General features: G+C 42.4%; 1 protein-coding gene across 1 annotated transcript in view; it reads right to left on the bottom strand.

Moving 5' to 3' along the window:
• Nucleotides 1-5345: 5345 nt before the first annotated feature.
• The window catches only part of PTPRJ (protein tyrosine phosphatase receptor type J), a gene marked incomplete at its 3' end in the record, with an annotated part of 142580 nt that continues 126940 nt past the window's right edge, over nucleotides 5346-20985 (bottom strand). The window contains exon 19 of the mRNA XM_083358716.1: nucleotides 5346-5465. Coding sequence (XP_083214842.1) covers nucleotides 5346-5465 — 120 coding nt within the window. The remainder of the gene's footprint in view (nucleotides 5466-20985) is intronic.

Genomic DNA, 20985 nt, shown 5'->3' with positions numbered 1-20985 from the left:
GTATCTTCACTGCCACTATTAATATTCATGTCATCCTATCACAGTTTCTGTGTAGAAATAGAAGCTTCCCACCTGATGTTAATTGCAATTTAGAAAATCCCAAGGACAAGAAACTTTACACTAGGCCACCTTATTGGGGAGATGGGCAGCAAATAAATGTCATGAATAGTAGTAATAATTAATTGTACCCACCTAGGCTTTACAGCTCACTCATAGAGGAAAGAAAGGGATATTATTTTTGCTGTGTTTTGTACAATAAATGGTTTTGGCATGTGGCCTAATAAAGTCATTGCTACAAATAATATTAATACTACTAACACCAGTAATGTCCATTGCAGGTTCCTGGCGCATCCACTTGTTATCTCTTGATGAGGTGGCACTGCCCTTGAAAGATCAGTGAGTTATCTTCAGTAAGGAACACACGAGACAGCTGGCTCAAGTAACCACCTTTAATCATAGCATGGAACCGGGTGCTGACAGACTTTCTGCGCCTATATTTATACTCCAGCTGGCACGCTGGTGACCAATCAGAAACTTGCCGGTTTCCCGCAGTCGGTGAGGTCCAATCCGCGGCGGCTGGCTTTGACAGCCGGAGCTGTTACATTTCGCCACGCCTGCGCTGTCTCCGCGGCTTGACAGCTGAGAGCTGTCAAACCGTTGCGGCTGCGCATAAGCCTCCGGCAGCTTTTGACAGCTATCAAAAGCTGCCGTGTGTTCCGGCCGGTTTTACCTCATAACCCTTTTTGTAATGTACATAACCATAACACAACATTAATACATAACACCCCTTCCCCTTCCCCTGAACTGGTGGGTTATCCTTTTCCCCTTGCAATTTATTTTGTGCCCCATTCGTAGTCTCTTAAGTAGGCCGGGGGTTTCTTGGCTCTCTCGGAACGGCGGAGGGGTGTTGCTGCGTTCGGTTCCTCTACTCTTGGTTCTGGATGCGCGGTTACTGGTGTGGGGTCTGGTTTTGGGTTTTCGTTGTTGGTCGTGCTTGGGGGTGTTGCGCAAGGGGTGTTATTTTCTTCGGGGGTGGTGCTAGGTCTTGAAATTGACCTGCTGTCCCTTCCCCCTATGTTTTGCGTGCAGCGCTGCCGTAATTGGTTGATGTGGCGACGCAAATGGTAATTACTGCTAGTGTCAATAGTGTATGACAATGGTCCAGTTTGTTCTATTATAACCCCTGGAATCCATTTGTTCCCTTCCCCATAGTTTCTTGCCCAGACGAGTTGTCCCTTCTGTAAGGTTCTTTGTGGAAGGGGTTGTTTCGGTTCTGCCGATGCCCTGTCGGGGTGCAGTCTGTTGAGTCTTGTTACCAACGCAGTTCTGCCGGTGACTTCCCTGTAGTCATGCAGGGGGTGGTGTGCTGGGCTAGTAGGAATTGAGCCAACCTGCGGTGCCAGTTCCCCGAGATGATTTTCTGTAGCACATCTTTCATAGATTTTACCATAACCTCAGCCAAGCCATTCGTCGAGGGGTGGAACGGGGCTGAAGTGACATGTCTAATAGAGTTCTCCCTTGTAAAAATCTGGAATTCATGGGAAGTAAATTGGGGTCCATTATCCGAAACCAGTACATCCGGAAGGCCATGAGTGGCAAAAAGCCCCCTAAGTACCTGTACTGTGGCAGCCGTGGTCGTGCTGCTGACAGGCAAGACCTCCAGCCACTTGGAATGGCTATCCACTGCTATTAGAAATACCTGTCCCTGGAAAGGTCCCGCAAAATCTAAGTGCACTCGGGACCAAGGATTTTTGGTTGCCTCCCACTTATGAACTGGGGTGTACGGTTGTGCTGGCCTGGTCAATTGGCAGGGGTAGCATCCTGCCACATGTGCCTCTATATCCTTGTCAATGCCAGGCCACCAGACATAGCTTCTGGCTAACGCCTTCATTTTCACTGTCCCTGGGTATCCCTCATGCAGAGTGCGCAGAACCTTGGGTCTGTGTTTGTCAGGGACAACGACCCTGTTTCCCCATAGTACGCAACCCATATGGGAGGACAGTTCCTGTCTCCTTGAGAAGTATGCCTGGAATTCCAGACCGGGGGATTTAGTTTGCCATCCGTAGGTGACCCAGTTCAGTATTCTGCTAATGGTCTTGTCCGTGGCCGTGGCGGTGGCAATCTCTTTTGTGGATAATGGACATTCAGGCAATTCTAGAATTGCTAGGATGTTGCCATCTGGGGCGGGGTCGGGATCCTTTTTAGGAAGGGGAAGTCTACTTAGGTCGTCGGCGTGCCCCATCTCCTTCCCTGGCTTGTGGATCAATTTGAAAGAATAAGCAGATAAAAAGGTAGACCAACGTAATATTCAGGGAGACGGAATTTGGGGCGTTAGCTTGTCTGATGTAAAAATACCTAATAGAGGTTTGTGGTCCGTGAAAATTGTAAATTGCCATCCATACAGGTAGTCGTAAAACCTTTTCACGCCGGCAACGATTGCTAAAGCCTCCCTATCTATTTGTGCGTAATTGCGCTCTGGTTTGGACAGTGTTCTAGAGTAAAATGCAATTGGCTTTTGAGTTTCGTTCTCAGTCAAATGACTTAGAACTGCCCCGATTCCATATGGGGAAGCATCACATGCGATGCACAGGGGAAGTTCTTCCCTGAATAGTGTTACCGTGGCATTGTTTGTGAGTAGGTTTTTTAGGTGTAGGAAGCTGGTGTCATGCTGGGAGGACCAGGACCAGGGGGTTCCCTTGTCTAGCAGCCTATGAAGGGGTTCTGCTATAGTTGCCTTATGGGGCAAAAATGTATGATAAAAGTTTAGCAACCCCCAAAAGGCTTGTAATTCCTGTTTGTTTTTGGGGGTAGGGGCGGATTTAATGGCTTTGATTTTGGTGTCTGTGGGGTGAATTCCCTGGGAGTCTATCTTATATCCCAGGAACTCTGTAGAGGGTACTCCTATAGAGCATTTATCTTTTTTCAGTTTGAGCCCGGGTGCTCTGAATCTACTTAGGACTTTCCACAGTCTGTGTGCTAGATCTGCTTCTGATTCGCCGGCTATTAATATGTCGTCGAAGTAAGGGCAGACCCCGGGAATTCCTTTGAGGGTTTTTTTCCATAATTTCTTGGAAGATTCCTGGGGCTGCAGAAATACCGAACTGCAGGCGCTTTACTTTGAAAGCCCCACAGTGGGTAACTATAGTCTGCGCATCTGCGGTTTCCTGGGTGACGGGTAGTTGCAAATACGCCTGCGCCAAGTCCAGCTTGGCAAAGATGGCGCCGGATCATATAACCGCGAGGACGTCTTTCACTGCCGGGACCGGGTAAGCGTGCGAATTCAACACTCGGTTTAGGGTGGCCTTATAGTTGGCGCAAATTCTTATTTGGCCGTTGGGCTTAATTGGGGTTACGATAGGGGTTTCCCAAGTGCCGCCCTCCACCGGTTCTAGGACCCCAAGTCTAACGAGGCGGTCCAGTTCACTCTCAATTTTACTTTTGAGCGCGAACGGGACTCTTCTAGCCTTTATTCTTACCGGTAATATTTCGGGGTTTAATTTTAGGGATACTGGGGGCCCTGTATACTTCCCGAGTGAGCCGTCGAAGACGTCTGCAAATTGATTGCAGACGGCCTCGAGGCTTGCGGCCTGGGTCGCGTTAACTCCGGTTAAGGCTATTCCTAAGGCCTCAAACCAGTCGAGGCCTATTAGGCTAGTACGGTTTCTGTGGGTTACTAGAACAGTTAGAAATCCCTTGAATTGCTTGAATTCAACCCGAATCTTGGCCCTTCCCTTAAGTGAGATGGGTGCTTTTTGGAAATCGGCTAGGTGTATTTGGGTGGGAAGTAAGGGAATTTGCTGCTTGCTACGGCAGCAAATTTCCCGGAAGGTTTTTAACGAAATGAGGGAGACCGAAGACCCCGAGTCGACCTCCATTTCCCTGAAGCTATACTATGATTTTGACTTTAGATTTAAGTATTTGATGGACCTCCCGTGACCCCTTATTTCTGACTAAGGTGTATACTAGGGACCCCGGGGGCTTTTCCCTATTGGCCATGGTGGGTCTCATACCTGCAGACGTCACTTCTAGCTCGTGCAGATTCTCCCGATTCTGGCTTCGGCATACGGCTTTGAGGTGCCCGGTTTTGCCACAGCTGTGGCATTTGGCGCTACGGAAACGGGAGGTGGCCCTGGGGTGGCTTCCCCCGCAGCTGGCACATTTGGGCAGGTTTCCTTGGGGATTGCCCCTTGGGTAGTTGGTGTTTCTGCTGGAAGCTTTGTTGCTTGGCAGGCCCCCGTGGCTGTCACGGCGGATCTGGAGTTTTTTGAACCTTCATTGGATGGCATCCACATCCGTCAGGACGTCGTTTTCCCCACAGTCGCTGGGGGCTACATCTTCCTGGTGTACAGACCCGAATGGTCCATTCCTCAGTTGCCCGGTTGTTTCACGGTGGCTCTCTTCATAAGCCATGATTTCCCTGGAGGCCTCGGCCAGACTCAAGTCGCGACTAGCTTCTTCTGCAGTCGTTCGTCCTTAATCCCAATGACGACCTGGTCACGGATGCGGTCCTCCAGGTCTGGAAACCGGCATCTCCTTGCGGCATGCCGGACCCCCGCTATGAAGTCCGTGGCTGATTCGTCCGGAAGTTGGCACCGCCGCGCAAAGTTTACGTGCCAGAAGAGTTCGGATTTAGCAGGCATGAAATGCTTACTGAGTCCTTCCGTGAGTTCCGCGTAGGATACTGAGGCAATGGGTTCAGGGCTGAACAGCCCGATGGCCACGTCATACACGGCTGGTCCGCTTAGGCAGAGGAGTGCTGCTGCCTTGGACCGATCGTCCGTGATTTTGTTGACCAGTAGGAACCCTTCGACCTGGCCCCAATGCGACTCCCAACATTCTGGGTGACGGATATCAAACTTGCGGATATGCCTGAGGTTAGCCATGCTTTCTCGGTGCAGGGTACTGCTATGCGAGCGTATTTGTGGAAGTTGAACTTCCCACTCAGTGACTCCAGCTGTGACTAGCTCTGAGCCACAGAAGAGATTCTCTTTCCGCGGCTAGTGACTTCAGCTTAGCGTAGCAGTAGATCCCACCTTTGTCGCCAGTGAGTTATCTTCAGTAAGGAACACACGAGACAGCTGGCTCAAGTAACCACCTTTAATCATAGCATGGAACCGGGCGCTGACAGACTTTCTGCGCCTATATTTATATTCCAGCTGGCACGCTGGTGACCAATCAGAAACTTGCCAGTTTCCCACGGTCGGTGAGGTCCAATCCGCAGCGGCTGGCTTTGACAGCCGGAGCTGTTACATTTTGCCGTGCCTGCGCTGTCTCCGTGGCTTGACAGCTGAGAGCTGTCAAACCGTTGTGGCTGCGCATAAGCCTCCGGCAGCTTTTGACAGCTATCAAAAGCTGCCGTGTGTTCCGGCCGGTTTTACCTCATAACCCTTTTTGTAATGTACATAACCATAACACAACATTAATACATAACAATCAGGTTCTTGTAAAGAATCAGGGAGATGATCCTGAAGGGAAAACAATAAGAACTCTTACATAAGCAAAGATGCCTGAATTGTTCCTTAATCCTTGGGAAACAAGATCAGATGGGCCATAAAGTTTGAGTTTGATTCTGTGACTCCGGAGGAAGTGGACAGGATCATGGGGAGGCTGAGCACCACCACGTGTTTATTGGACCCGTGCCCTTCCTGGCTGGTTTATGCAGCCCGGGAGAGGACACGCAGCTGGTTCCAGGCAGTTATATCGGCTTCTCTGAGTGAGGGTAGCTTCCCCGCCGTCTTGAAAGAGGCGGTGGTGAGGCCTCTCCTCAAGAAGCCTGCCTTGGACCCAGCTGTATTAAACAACTTTCGTCCTGTCTCCAACCTTCGCTTTCTTGCGAAGGTTGTTGAGAGTGTGGTGGCGCATCAGCTCCCTCTGGTCCTGGATGAAGCGGATTATCTAGACCCGTACCAATCGGGTTTCAGGCCCGGGCACAGCACGGAGACGGCATTGGTCGCGCTGGTGAATGATCTCTGGAGGGCTCGGGACAGGGGATATTCCTCTGTTCTAGTCCTATTAGACCTCTCGGCGGCTTTCGATACCATCGACCATGGTATCTTGCTGCGGCGTCTCAGGGGATTGGGAGTGGGAGGCACAGTTTTACAGTGGTTCTCCTCCTATCTCCGGGGACGTTCGCAGTCGGTGTTGGCAGGAGGACAGAGGTCGACCGCGAGGTCTCTCATTTGTGGAGTTCCTCAGGGGTCGGTCCTCTCGCCTCTCCTGTTCAACATCTACATGAAACCGCTGGGTGAGATCATTCGTGGCTTTGGAGTTGGGTATCATCAGTACGCTGATGATACCCAACTTTTCCTTTCGACCCCAAACCACCCCAGTGATGCCCTCAACGTGATGTCCCGGTGCCTGGAGGCGGTTCGGGTCTGGATGGGGAGGAACAGACTCCAACTCAACCCCGACAAGACTGAGTGGCTTTGCATACCTTCATCCCGGGTTTATTCGGATGTTCCACCTCTGGCTATGGGGGGTGAACTATTACCCCCCGTAGATAGGGCTCGCAACTTGGGAGTCCTCCTAGATTCACGGCTCACCTTGGAAGACCATATAGGAGCTGTGACTAGGGGGGCCTTCGCCCAGGTTCGCCTGGTGCGCCATTTGCGGCCCTATCTTAGCCGGGATGATTTGTGCACGGTCACTCATGCGCTCGTGTCCTCTCGTCTGGACTACTGCAACGCTCTCTACATGGGGCTGCCCTTGAGGACCACCCGGAAGCTCCAACTGGTACAGAATGCAGCCGCGAGAGTTGTGTTGGGAGTCTCCCGATACTCCCACGTTACACCGCTGCTCCGTGAGCTGCATTGGTTGCCAGTTGTCTTCCGGGTGAGATTCAAGGTACTGGTAACAGTGTTCAAAGCCCTTCATGGCATGGGGCCGGAGTACCTTAGGGAACATCTGCTGCCGGCATCAAGCTCCCTGTGCCCTGTGCGTTCCCACAGAGAGGGCCTCCTCAGGGTGCCACCGATCAGAGAATGTCGATTGGTGGCCCCCAGGGGGAGATCCTTCTCTGTGGGCGCTCCGGAGCTGTGGAACCAGCTACCGGTAGAGCTCCGGATGGCGCCCGATCTTCGCTCCTTTCGCCGCGACCTCAAGACGTTTCTGTTTGTACAAGCCGGCCTAGCCTGATGGGGATTGGTGGGGTTTTTTAATTTTGTGCTTTAATTTTAACTTGGTGTTTTAGAATTTTATTCCAACTGTTTTAATATGGGCAATTATTTAATCTTGTTTTAACGTTTGTATTTAGTATTTTATTCTGCCCTGTGAACCACCCTGAGTCCTCAGGGAGAAGGGCGGTATACAAATATTATTAAATTAAATTAAAATAAAGAGGGAAGGGAGGTAAAGCATATACTTCTAGTCTTCCAGTGGATTGACATGGGATCTCCTGGATTTATGTACACTGCTACCTGTAGATAGGTAGGTAGAAGCCACAGGCAGGTGATCTTTGTCCAACTCTGGCTGATGCAATAGTTACAGTCTTACTGGGACAAGAATAATGTATCTAGCACAGTGATTTATGCCCTTATCACTTCTTCAATGTACTCTACATGGAACTGCTTTTGAAAACTACCCTAAAGCTTCAATTAGTCCAGAATGTAGCAGCCTAATTATTTGCATATACAGTACATAGAGACATGAGCACATGGCACAGTACTGTCTGTTCATGCTCTGGCAGTGCTTTCACATTTATGTGCCATTCAAAATGCTGGCTTTGATCTTGACAACATGGTATCTCCAGGAGGTCTCCTGTATCTAGTTTTGACCTGCCCATTGTGATGTTCTTGAGAGTACCCATTAGCAGTTCTTGGATGACATGTTTTTCGGACGCTGTCACATTGATGCCTTCTCCCATGAAATTCAAGTAGCTCCTAACTTCCTAGGTTTTAGGTAATTATTAAAAACCTGAATTGTTCAATAAGGCTGAATGTGACAATGTAATCCAAATGTGACCATCTAACGATTTTATTATCATTATTATTATTTCTACTTGTTTTACATTTTGGTGTTATTTTGTTATTTTAACTTTGGACTATTTTAGTTGATGCTGTGGATTTTTTATTACAAAATATTCATTATAACTTGCTGATTGCAAGGGACTAAAATCAAATAAATAAATACTTTTTTCTATCGCTGCTTAAATTTCAATTTATTTTGCTGCATTATTTCCCAGAAAGCAGTACTGTCATATTGGAATTAGTACATCCTATAAATCTTTATTTTTCATAATGTTGCCATCTCTTTATGATCTAATTATAAAAATAGTAAATTAAAACTTAGTTAGTGAGATGTGCAGCGTATAATTTTGATATAAGACTATGTCCATAAAACCTTTAATCTGAATTTCATATTGTCTATGGATTTGCTTTCATTTAGTTTTGAATACACATATGTGGGAATAATGAATATTGGACTGATCTAGATTAATACCAGGAGTATAGGTCCTAGCTCTATTAGTTCAAAGTTCTGCCATGCCGTTTTTCTCTGATTTTTTTGCAGGAAAACACAAAAGAAATTGAAAGAAAAGCAGACTATATTACAACTGGAAATTTATAATATCTGACCCTTCTGAAAAAAATTCAATAGAATATTGTCACAAAATCACTGACAACGTATATGCAAAGGTCTAAACTGTCCAAAGAATTGGGTTGCATTAATCAGGGATGGAGAAATGGTGAATCACTAGTTGTTGAATTATCAGTCCCAGCAGATTGAGCTAGCGGAAACAATGGGAAGGGCTATTGGAAAATGTAGTTCAACAAGAATACAGTGAGTAAGCCATAGCGTTCTGCCCCCCTCCCCCCCCCAGGATACTTCACAAATCTCTCCACTTTCAATCTGAAACAGCAATAGCACTTAGACTTTATACTGCTCCATAGTGCTTTGCAGCACTCTCTGAGCAGTTTACAAATGTCAGCATATGGGCCCCAACAATCTGGATCCTCATTTTATCAACCTTGGAAGGATGGCAGACTGAATCAACCTTGAGCCCATCAGGATCAAACTCCAGGCTATGGGCAGAGTCAGCCTGCAATACTGTATTATAACCATTGTGCCACCCTGGCTCTACAAAAGCAACTCTTATTGACGTCATCAGGAGTTGCAGGCATAACTTTGTGGCTATAATTACTGTCTTTTCTTAGAAACTTAGGTTGCATGCTGGCAGAGATGGGGCCTTCTGGGGACACCGAAAAAGGAAATGAACATAGACATTCACTGGTTCATTGAGTTTGAAATTATTTCTACAGATGCAATACAGTCTGGGGCTGTCAAGAAGAGTCATTCCTATCCCAGGTGGTGAGATGCCAGCACTACCATCCAAACTCTACTATTCACTCAGATCCTGGTTTCAGGTGTTACATTCTTATTAGTTTCTATTCTGCTTGCGATTCAGGGTCCATACTTTCTTTTGTTGTCATGGTTTTGTACTAGTACAGATCTATATCTGTAATATTATTAAGACAGTGGAATATATGAAGTTTCTTGGAAGATAGCAGTTAGGTTATTTTCGGAATGCGTGACTCATAGGAGAAAAAGGATTAGGTTGTTGCTCTCTTGGGAACTAAAATGACCAGTGTAAAATTCTGTAAACACTTTTGCCATCCTGTGGTAAACAGAATTAACCAAGTTTTCAAGGACAATTTATGCATCTTAGCCTCTACTGACCTCCCTTTTAGCCGAGCAGCTCTTTCTTAGCAGAATATCTCTGAAAAAAACAGTTAATACAAAACTTGACAACACTTCCTAGATTCCTCATTGTAGGATGAACAAATTAAACCAACACTTTACTATTAAAACAGACTAATATAGAATTCTAGTGGTTCAGAATCAGGATAAGCTTATTGCAGAAGGAAGACAGGGTGCCAAAAAGGAAAAAACAACAACTTTTACACTAATTTTCTTGATTCCACCTGGTTGCTAGGCAATATGAATGTACAGCTAGATTAGGAGTGCACTGTGGATGAATATGACAGAATTAAGACAGAAATTAGAATATAGCAGCTTGCATACTAAGGTGCATCATCTTTTCACCATTTTCCAACATTTGTTCAGATAGAAACAGTATTTGTGTATCTAATTTCAGTGGTGGGATTCAGCTGGTTTCACACCAGTTCGGCAGAACCGGTAGCTAATTTTTTGTTGCCCAGGCCCAGAATGGACTTCCGGAAGTGGCATGCGCACAGAGAACCAGTTGTTCACATATTTGAATCCCACCACTGCCTAATTTGACTTTGAAATCAGAACTGGGAGAAGTAAGCACAAGCCAAGAAGGAGTTAGAAGTGTAACTTTTTGCCCTGCCTCCAGCCCATGGTTTCTTGGGAACCCTACATCATGACAGTTTCATTTCTCTTTTAGTTCCCAAAAGAAAGCAGTTTAAAAGTAGAACACATGATATGCTAAGAGGCCTTAGAGCCATAACTGAATCGTTATTTGATTGCTCTGAACTCAAGCACCTATCTTTGTCTGGCATATCTTGCCACCTTTAAGCCAGGGAATCAACAATGAATCCTACAGTCAGAACTGCCAGGTCCTGGTTACAGAAAGCTCTGGAACGTGTTTACCTGGTCATGCTCCGAATAAAATGTGAATTCAAATCCTTCTTTCTCTCCCACTTGTTTCCATTTCACACTCCATTTGTAATGATTAAATGCTTGCATTCTTGGGAAGGTAAACTGAAAGCTGTGTTAAACAGCAACAATGCAATCTTGCTAACCCAGAATTAAAAGTAGAAGTTTACATATCAATGGCTGAAGTCAAAATAAGGATAAAACAAAATGTGTAGACAAAATGCTTTGTTTTTATTTCAGTGAATTAACAACATGGGAAGATGGAGGTAGGTGGTATAAACTGATAGAGAAAGACTAAATAGTAGCTTTCCAGTAGCCAGGCCTTTAGAAAAATCCTCCTTATGTACTAGAAGTCTTTGAGCAGTAGATTTCTTTATACATGTACAAAGTGTCTAAATATGAATCCTAAAGGATTATGGCTTGAATCCAAATTCCCACCCTACATTTTTTTCATGAGACATATTGCTACAGTTAAAAATCTGTTTTCCTTTTCTCAAATTAATATTTATTAATCAGTTAGACCAGTATAGGTTTACCTGTACAGGTAGCAAACCTATATAAAATACCAGTATGAATATTTAAAATACGCAAACAAAAACCAGAATCATCTGTATACCTACATCTTCCTGAAAATAGTGGCCTCTTAACTATTTTCCATTCTCTTGTTTTACAAAAATTATTGACATGCTGCATCTTTTCAAATATATTTACAAATATGTCTCTGGGTGTTTCTGTGTACACATGCACATATTAATGTGTTGGATCATGGCCACCGATTTTTCTATAGCTGTGAAAAGAATGAAACTGCACCTCAATGAACATGACAATTTGTAGTTATCTTAGGAACACTGGCAGTCAATTTTTTTGCTGTAATTTGCTAATTTATACCCCAGTTCTGCGTTACATCAATAGAGTTGCAGCTCAAATAAACACTTTGGTTGTATATTGGAATGTACATCTTCAAAAAATTGCTGGAATAAACATATCTTACAATGCTTGAAATAATAATTGCATAATTTTGGACTTTTCTTGATACACATGAAACCTATTTGTTGCATCTTTATTGTATTAAGGATTCAGATTGGTAACTGCTTTAGAGAAGAGAGCAGGCGAGACAGCAAAGTTAAGTAACTTAACTTTATTAAGAACCAGGCAAGGAACAGAAGAACAGCGCTCTTATTTATACTCGCAGCTGTCAACGTATTGTCCAATCAGGGCTGAGCCGGTTTCCCGCGCCGTCTGCTTCGCCAATCCGAGCTGGCTGGGTTTTGACAGCTCGGAGCTGTCATCGGTAGCGCGTGCTGTTGCCAGGTGATTCTGACAGCCGAGAGCTGTCAGACGGCGGGCGCCTGCGTGGTTCTGTCCGGCAGCTTTTGACAGCTGTCAAAAGCTGCCGCGGCTTTTACCTCAGCCCCGTATTCAATTATAATTATGTTAATGTTAATAACATGTAAATACACAACAGTAACATTTGGAGAAGAAATGAAATTCTGGAAAAAAATGGGCATTTTAACTGTAACTTTTGCTGAATTTGGACTGCTTTGTTTGGACCTGTTATTTTAGGTCAGTTATTATAAAAATAAATTCTTGATATGGTTTGCTTCTCTAATAAGTGCTATTTTTGAATATCGCTTCCCAGATTAGGGCAATTTAAATGTTATTAATAGGCACAACTCAATAGCTTGAGAAATAATATCACTTAAAGGCTGAAACATAAATCCAGCTCTCAAAATTATAGTATTTTGGTGGCTACAGATGTGGGGTCTCTGGATGGAAAATTCTTCCTCTTTATATCCTTATAGCCCTCCTCCATCCCACTTCCCGAAATTAGTTTGCTACTTCTATAGGAGCCCAATTTTACTCTAAGAAAGGGAAATTGGAAAACCTTTGAGGGCAGACTTGCCTCTTAGAAGTCTGTTGTTCCTACTTTTTCCTCGTCTTGATTTTCTCTGGTGTATTGTTTGCTCCTTCCAAATGTGTGTGATATTTTTGTTCAGTTTTATCATTTTTTACTCTTACAATGATGCTACCAAGAGTTATCTAGACTAGAGTTGGGCAGCCTCTAAATTTAATAAAAGAAATTCCTACAAGGTGGAAAAAAATGCTAAAAATGATCTCAAAAACTTTGGAAGGGTGAGTTACAAAGCAGTTCTTGGTGACAGCCAGTGTGACTTGATAATTAAGGTGTTAGTCTGGGCCAGGAAGATCCAGGTCCATCAACAGCCATGTAAATGTATTCATTCAGCCAATCTACTGCTGGGACTCGCTGTTGCAAGTATAAAAATGAAGAAGCTGTGAATGTAAGCCACCTTTATCTCCCAGATGAAAAGTGGAATAGATAGCTAACAAACACGTGAATAAACATTGTTTACCTTGCCATAAACCATGGATTACAAACTACAATACCTGGGTTCACATAATTGCAAACAATAATAGGTTATTTGATTTGGACAAGCATTATATGAGCCATTCTTTAGACCTTTTACAGTATTTTGTAGTAACCTTCATTACTTGCCAGGAACTGCAAAGTAATGAAAGTTCCAGCATTTATATCATATTGATTTAATTACATAATAGAACAATAGCTGTCTGAAAACAAACATAGCAATGGAATTTTGCTGCAGTTGTCAATAATTCTAATAAGTTAAGCCATATATGACTGTTGGGCAATCTTCCAGGTCCATCTGTAGTTGGGACATTCACCCAATACCGTGTTTCCCCCAAAATGAGACCGGGTCTTATATTAATTTTGCTCCCAAAAATGCATTAGGGCTTATTTTCCGGTTAAATCTTATTTTTTGGGAAATACGGTACTAAATAAATGCATCTGACTGGCTGACAATCTTAACTGGGGCTTATTTTTGGGATAGGGCTTATATTATGAGCATCCTGAAAAATCATACTAGGGCTTATTTTCTGGTTGGGTCTTATTTCACATCTACAGCTTTTCACACAGCTCTAAAAGCAAGGAAAGCTAAAGTAAGATTGTAAGCACAGTTGTAGTTTCACTTAGTAATCACTTTGCTCAGTGAGCAAATTGCTAGTCCTAATTTTGGTTGCTAAACAAGAACTACTTCTAAAGACTTTGTATTGATATTTATTATGTGCCACATTACTTTTAAAACTTTAATCACACTGACATTTTGTTGTTTCATTGTCAAATATATGAGCAAGTCTGTACTTTGTGTGAGATGAGCACCCACATAAATTTGATAAATAAATAAATATTGCAGAACACCACAGGAAGAGATTTGGCACTGCTATGTGAATTATTACTGCTTTGGCAGTCTACTATACTAACCAGCCAGGAATTGGATATGAAAAATACATTTCTCCCAAAAGCACAAAATAAAATAAAAATACATTCCATAGTGGCATCATTGGAGATTGCAAAACCATTGTGATGGCATGAAGATACTATGACAGAACTTCAGAACTGATGAAGCTGATGAATAAATAGTAATACTTGAGGTTACTGTATATACTGCTCTGATGACTGGTAGATGCAATGCAGAACTGATGTTAGAATGTTAGACTGTTACAAACCCAGTTTGGTCTAGTGCAGGGGTAGGCAATCTTGGCTCTTTTATGACTCGTGGACTTCAACTCCCAGAATTCCTGGCTCATAAAAGAGCCAAGGTTGCCTACCCCTGGTCTAGTGGTTAAGGCACCAGGCCAGAAACTGTGAGTCTGTGAGTTCTAGTCCTGCTTCAGGTATGAAAGCTGTGTGGGCGGCTTTCAGTCTGTCACTCTCACTCATCCCAACTCACCTCACAGGCTTGTTATTGTGGGAAAATAGGAGGAGGAAGGAATATTAGGTATTAATATTAATTAATCAGTGGAGGTTGTGGGTGCTCCAACACTGAAGCTTTTAAGAAGGATTGGACGATATGAAATTGTATAGCGTTTCCTGCTTGAGCAGGGGGTTGGACTAGAACAGAGGTCTCCAACCTTTTGGGCACCAGGGACCGGTTCTGTGGAGAAAGGTTTTTCTGCAGACCAGTGGGTGCGTGTTTTTGTGTGCTGCCTGCATCCCACGGATGGGGGCTTTGCTTGTTTGTGTGGCCTGGTTGCTGGCATGCCATGGACCAGTACCAGTCCATGGACTGGGGGTTAGGGATCCCTGGAGTAAAACTTCTCCAAAATCCCTTCCAACTCTGGTGTCCTGTTATTCTCTATGTTTGCCGCCTTCAGTTATTTATAAAAATAATAAAGTTGGGATTAAAAAATGTAAGATAAAATATTAGGAAGTTGTTAAGAAGTTTCCCAACCCAGGAAATCATTTCAGGAAAATGCCCTCATGTTCTCCTGTCCCAAGTACCCATCATCTCCCATACATGAAGATGCTCCCCACTATGCAAGTCATAGCATAGGAAAGAAGAAACCAGCCTCCAAGCTTCTCAAGCATTCTTGCAGATAGCAGTTCAGCCCCCAGTCGGCAGCACTATTTAGTCACCAGTTGCCATTTGGCATGCTGCCATCTTGATTTTATTTTATTGATTGATTTTATTAGATAAATGGCTTCTCACTCTCATTAAGGGAGAGGTTTACAACTATTAAAATATCTGCAGTTGAAACATTGTAAGGCTACTGCATCTCTGCTATAAAAATCTAGATGGCCATTAGATAACCCTAAAGAGATAGAGCAGGAGTAGGCAACCTCGGCTCTTTTATGACTCCTGGCCTTCATAGCTGACTCAGGAATTCTGGGAGTTGAAGTCCAGGAGTCATAAAAGAGCCGAGGTTGCCTACCCCTGAGATAGAGTATTCCTCATGGAATTCCTGCCAGCTAGTAACTGGCCAGGTTCTTGTGGTCCAGCTCTAAAAGCCCAACATAGACCTTTGAATGACATGTGGATGGGTACGTTAAAAGATATGCAGGTCTGGGACAAAAAGACAGGTGAACAAAAGTGACATTTAATTTAGTGGAATTTACATTTAATTTGAATTAAAATTAAATTAAATCCAGTTTATAGCTATGCTTCCAATTTAATTAGTGAATTTCCTTTATATCACATTAAAAAATAGTAGATATTATTAGAAGGTCTTAAAGGTTGAACCAAGTTTTCAAGGACAATTTATGCATCTTGGACTCAAATGTATGAATCCATAACTTTAATTCATATCGACATAACCTGGATCTCCTTTAATTAGCAAAATTTATTGTGGTTATTTCAAAGTATAACAACCATTTAAATCTGGAATTTTATAAGAAGTTATAGAGTATTTCCACAAGATATTGTATTTTCAGTCTTAATGGAACATGATAGCAGCAAAATTGACATGTGGAGGAATCGGGGATGAGAAACAGAAGATGAGGATGTTTCAGAAGAAGTTCTCTATCTCTGTTTTTGTACTCTTGCTCTGAAACTCATGATAACCTGGTTTTGGTTGCAAGGAAATCTCTTGCTTATTAAATTGTTTTGCTTAAGCCATTTTAGTAAGAGTTGCTGTAAATTACACAATAAATGACAGTGTCCTTGTGGAATTGGAAGGCTTGCTAAATATTTGGCACATTTTGGGGCCAGAACCCAGCAAACCTTTGAATTGTGAAGAATGCAAATCACCAGAGCACAACTGTGTCCAGAATATTATTCAAAAAATAGACAGATACAACATCACATATATTATAATCTGTCATTTTAAAATTACCATTACTACGAAACAATTGTGTTCCTTCCAAGTTCAGAATTCATGTAAGCCAAAATTGTTTTGATATATATATATATATATATATATATATATATATATATATATATATATATATATATATATATATATATATATATATATATATATATATATATATATATATATTCTCTCAAGACAGCGATGTCACCAATGCATTCTGTAGAATAAGCAAGAAGAAATGTCACAGCCTGCCAACAGATCCTCTGTAGATAAATTGCTGCCAAGCATAATAGTTGCTAGCAAGGCTTCCCAAAATGCATCAGTCAACAGTACATGACACCCCAACAGGATGTCACAGAAGCATACGCAATGCACAACTTTAAGCTACATTGCCTTTCCTCTTTGGTCATTGGCAGCAACTGACCTTGGCAGCCACATTCTCCAGGTCTTTGTCTCTGAACCTCATTTGACTCCAAACACCAGTGTCAAGTGCAAGTAAACAACCTTCCTGCCAGGATAAAATAAGATCTAGTGAGGGAAGAAACAGCTGCCATATTTACTTGGCTCCACCAGTGAGTTTTGAAGCTCCAGACAATCTTTTCCAGCTTCTTGATATTCTGAGACTGCAACTTAGGCTGCACAGCCATGCTAGGATTTATAATCCCTATATATTAGGAAGAAGAAGGCTGGAGAAGGCTTCAAGGGGGTTTGCCTATAGAATCTGTAGGCAACATTTTTTTAGGTGATGTACACTAGTGCAGTTTAAATATTCCACAGAAAACATGCAGGTCTGAACAGATGGTTCCATTATTACATTTGTCTTGGTTGATTATAAAGATAAACTAGACTCTACTTACTTGCCAGAACATCTGATTAAACTTTGCAAGAGAGCATTGCAAATCTGCAACCTAATTAGATTTTTCCAGGTCTTCTAATGGTACAACATAGCCATCCATCTTGCTGCTGGTCAGCCCCTTATAAGAGCCTTGGTGGAGCAGTGGGCTAATGCCTCCTTAAGTAACACCAGCTGCCTGCAATTAGTGCAGGTTCGAGTCCCACCAGGCTCAAGGTTGACTCAGCCTTCCATCCTTCCGAGGTAGGTAAAATGAGGACCCAGATTGTTGGGGGCAATTAAGCTGACTTTGTAACAATGCCGCTTGGGGGTGTATGTGAAAGCCCTAATAAGCAAGTATATACATAGAATGAAGGCTACTGCTAAGCTTGTAAGCCGCCCTGAGTCTTCGGAGAAGGGCGGGATATAAATGGAATATAAATAAATAAATAAATAAATAAATAAATAAATAAATAAATAAATAAATAAATAAATAACTCTTCCAAGGCCTTCACTGCTACTTTACCAAATGTAGTCGGCAGTATATTTCTTGAATATTGGTTCCTTTACTGTTGTTAATCAATCCTAAAAAGCAGAAGCTGTCCACCATTTCAGTATCTTCCTTGTTCATTCATTCAAGGGATGGTTGGAGAACCTGTTTAATTGATTTGGTTTTCATCATATTTAATTTTGATTCCATTTTTACTGTACTTCTTGATTTCCATTTCTAGAGTTTGAAGATCATTTGCATTTTCAGCTAGTATCAGCAGTGTAGCCTAGGTTATTGATGCTTCTTCTTTGAATTACAAAATAATACTTCTTTTCTTTCCAATCCAACTTTTCTCAATATATATTCAGCATATAGGTTGAATAAATGAAGAAAAAGTATACAGCTTTGTCTTATTCTTTTGCTGAACTGGAACCAATGTGCTTTGCCATGTGTCATCCAGATCTGGTTTTGCATGAGAACAATGAGATGGATCCCCATTTCTCTAAGCACAACTTGACATGACCAACACAATCAAAGGCCTTTCAATAACCAGTAACCTTCTTTTTACTATTCTTTGGCTTTCTCAATTATCCAAAGTACATCAGCAGTAGCCTCATGTCCTTCGGCTTTTTCTAAGGCCAAATGAACACTTTGCATATTTTTTTTTCATATAGAAGTCTAAAGCACGTTTGATGATTCTAAGCATTATTTTCCTAGCATGCAACATTAAGGAAATTATGTGATAATCTGGACACTTATACTGAGTCTTCTTTCTTTGGTATTGATATTTCATTCAATCTGTTGACCACTGTGTCATTCTACAGATTTGCTGGCAAACCTTAAATATACAGTCTTTATAGATTCTTCTTCTGATGCTTGTGCAGATATTTCAACGATTCCTGAAGACCTCTGATATGGCAATATTCTTATACTGCTTTAGCAGAGCAGCTAGGATGACCTTCACACATTATGTGACCCAGCTATGATTAAGTAATCCTTGGCATACACTCCTGCCATTTAATCATACCCTTTTCCCTATCATGATGAGGCAGCAAAGCCGTTCCTTTGGAGAGAGGGGGTTAAATGTCATATCCCTAAATATTTCATCAAGAGAGATGGATCACTTCCTTTTTTTTTCTCTGCCAGTTGAAATTATGCCCAGGAAAATGTCTTCCTTGGGCATAGAAGTTGGTATGATCTTGGACCTTACCTCGGCCCTGGCAAGCAGTACATGCAGAAGATTTGTATATTGCAAGAGTAGCTAATAGCCTGGGTACAACAGCAATCATAAAACTGAACACAATGTCCTAGTCAAAACAATACCTCTTTTCAGAGGTATTGGATCATGGATCTGCTTGGGTAAGCAGAGCCCTTACACTAACTGTAAAGCTTTCATTATAAAGAGAATTGGTCCAAACAATAGTTCTGGTACCTCACTACATAGAGCAGCCATGCATAATAAAGTCCTTCAGATTTTAAGAAGAACCTTAAAGAACAACAACTTGGAACAAAGTGTGGGAAGTCACACACACACACACACACACACACACCCCAGAGAAGGAAATATTAAAAGGGCAGAAAAATATATTTCCTCAAAGGATCTTAAAGAGGCAAAAAAGCATGCCCAGTTTTCTTAATAGCCCCAAGTCTCCCTCCCCCAAGCAGAAACCAGCTCTGTAGAAATGCAGATGTAAATAATCCAGGAAGGTTGGAGGCCTCCAGCTAGAAGACTAAGAAGACAAGACACCTAAAATTTATATACCCCACCCAAACGCTAAGACAGGACATAATAGGATTAACCCACAGATGCCAAAGGGCACACCCAGACTCAGGTCAGATTACATGATACAGGAAATAAAAGCATCAAACAGGAACAGGAAAAAACTCCGAACAAAAGCCGCACAGGTATAAAAACCCACTCCCTACCTACATGTACTCATTTCTCTTTTCTTCCAGAGCCATCTTTCTGTCTGGCTCTCCTCTTCAATAAACAACAAGTTTCTTTCTAAAGCAGTCACCATGTTGTTTATTCCCGGCTTGGACTGAACCATGATGAAGACTTTTCCTTCAACAAAAGGTTATGGAAGACATCCTGCCCAAATATTTATAAAATGGATATTTAGACACATGTAGATGTCCTTTTTGACATGTACAAATATAAGTCACCATATTTTTTCTTTGTGCTTTAGAAATAATTACACTTCCATGTTAGCAGAATAATGCATTTTGTGAAACTTGTAGTCATTTTCCAAACTTGCTCATTCAGCTACACAAATAAGAGCAGCTGCCACATGAGCATAAATGGAGCATCATGGATTACAGGCCACAAAAGCAAGCTTTCCTGTTGACATAAGGGAGTTTCCCAATGGATTTGGTCATGCTTTCTTGGTGGGACATGATATATTTCCTGTAGAGAGCCAGGAAGATAAACTTGCCAGGAATACACAAGAACTACCATATTACTTAGGCAATGAAAACCCAGATTGTTGGGGGCAATAAGCTGACTTTGTAATAATGCCACTTGGGGGGGAAGCCCTAATAAGCAGGCATATACATAGAATGAAGGCTATTGCTAAGCACATTGGTTTGTGCTTAAATTGTAAGCCGCCCTGAGTCTTCGGAGAAGGGCGGGATATAAATGGGATTTTTTAAAAAAAATGTGGTCCAAAACATTCTTTCAGAAGACACTTGGGCAAATACTTTATTTTTTTCACATATAAGAGGGAGGGGACATAAAAAACAATCAGACTTGCAAGATTCTGTTATTATAGCCTATCTCAATAAGATACAGTTCTAGTCTGCTGGAGAATTGATTTTGTGGTCTGATCTAGCTAGTAGGCCCGACATTACCACAGAATTATGTCCTGCATCACTTAAAAGCAGAGGATCTTGAATGGTGGACAAAGAGGCAAAGTCCTGTTTCACTAATTTTAATGGCATGATTAACTCAAGACAGAAAAAACAATGACCTGCCGGCAATTCCAAACTGAAGCCTAGTGTTTTCTGTCAATCACATACTGTAAGCACCAATGCACCTTACTTCATCTTCACACTAATATGTTTTTTATAGCAAGCCTAGAACAAATTAGACGCAGACTGTCTTATAGCTCAGTACATGCTTATAGTTATTCACTGCACATCATCTATTAATGTGTCCACTTTACATATCCATATAAATCAGGTGATTTTTTCCCCTGCTGATCAGTGTAACTAATTGCAAAATTAAAATAGCAACAGAACAAGATTTAATCATAATTATCCATTATCCATAATTATCCATTATCCATATCATCTTCGGGTGAGATTCAAGGTGCTGGTGATGACCTATAAAGCCCTAAATGGCGAGGGTCCAGGATATCTAAGGGAACACCTGCTGCCAGCATCAAGCTCCCTTCGTCCAGTGCGCTCCCACAGGGAGGGTCTTCTCAGGGTGCTGCCGGTTAAAGATTGCCGCTGG

The sequence above is a fragment of the Vipera ursinii genome (genome assembly GCF_947247035.1).
Source record: "Vipera ursinii genome assembly, chromosome: 1".
In the NCBI taxonomy this organism is placed as follows: Eukaryota; Metazoa; Chordata; class Lepidosauria; order Squamata; family Viperidae; genus Vipera; species Vipera ursinii.
Note: the sequence above shows the minus strand (reverse complement) of the source record. Positions and strands in the feature narration are given on the sequence as shown.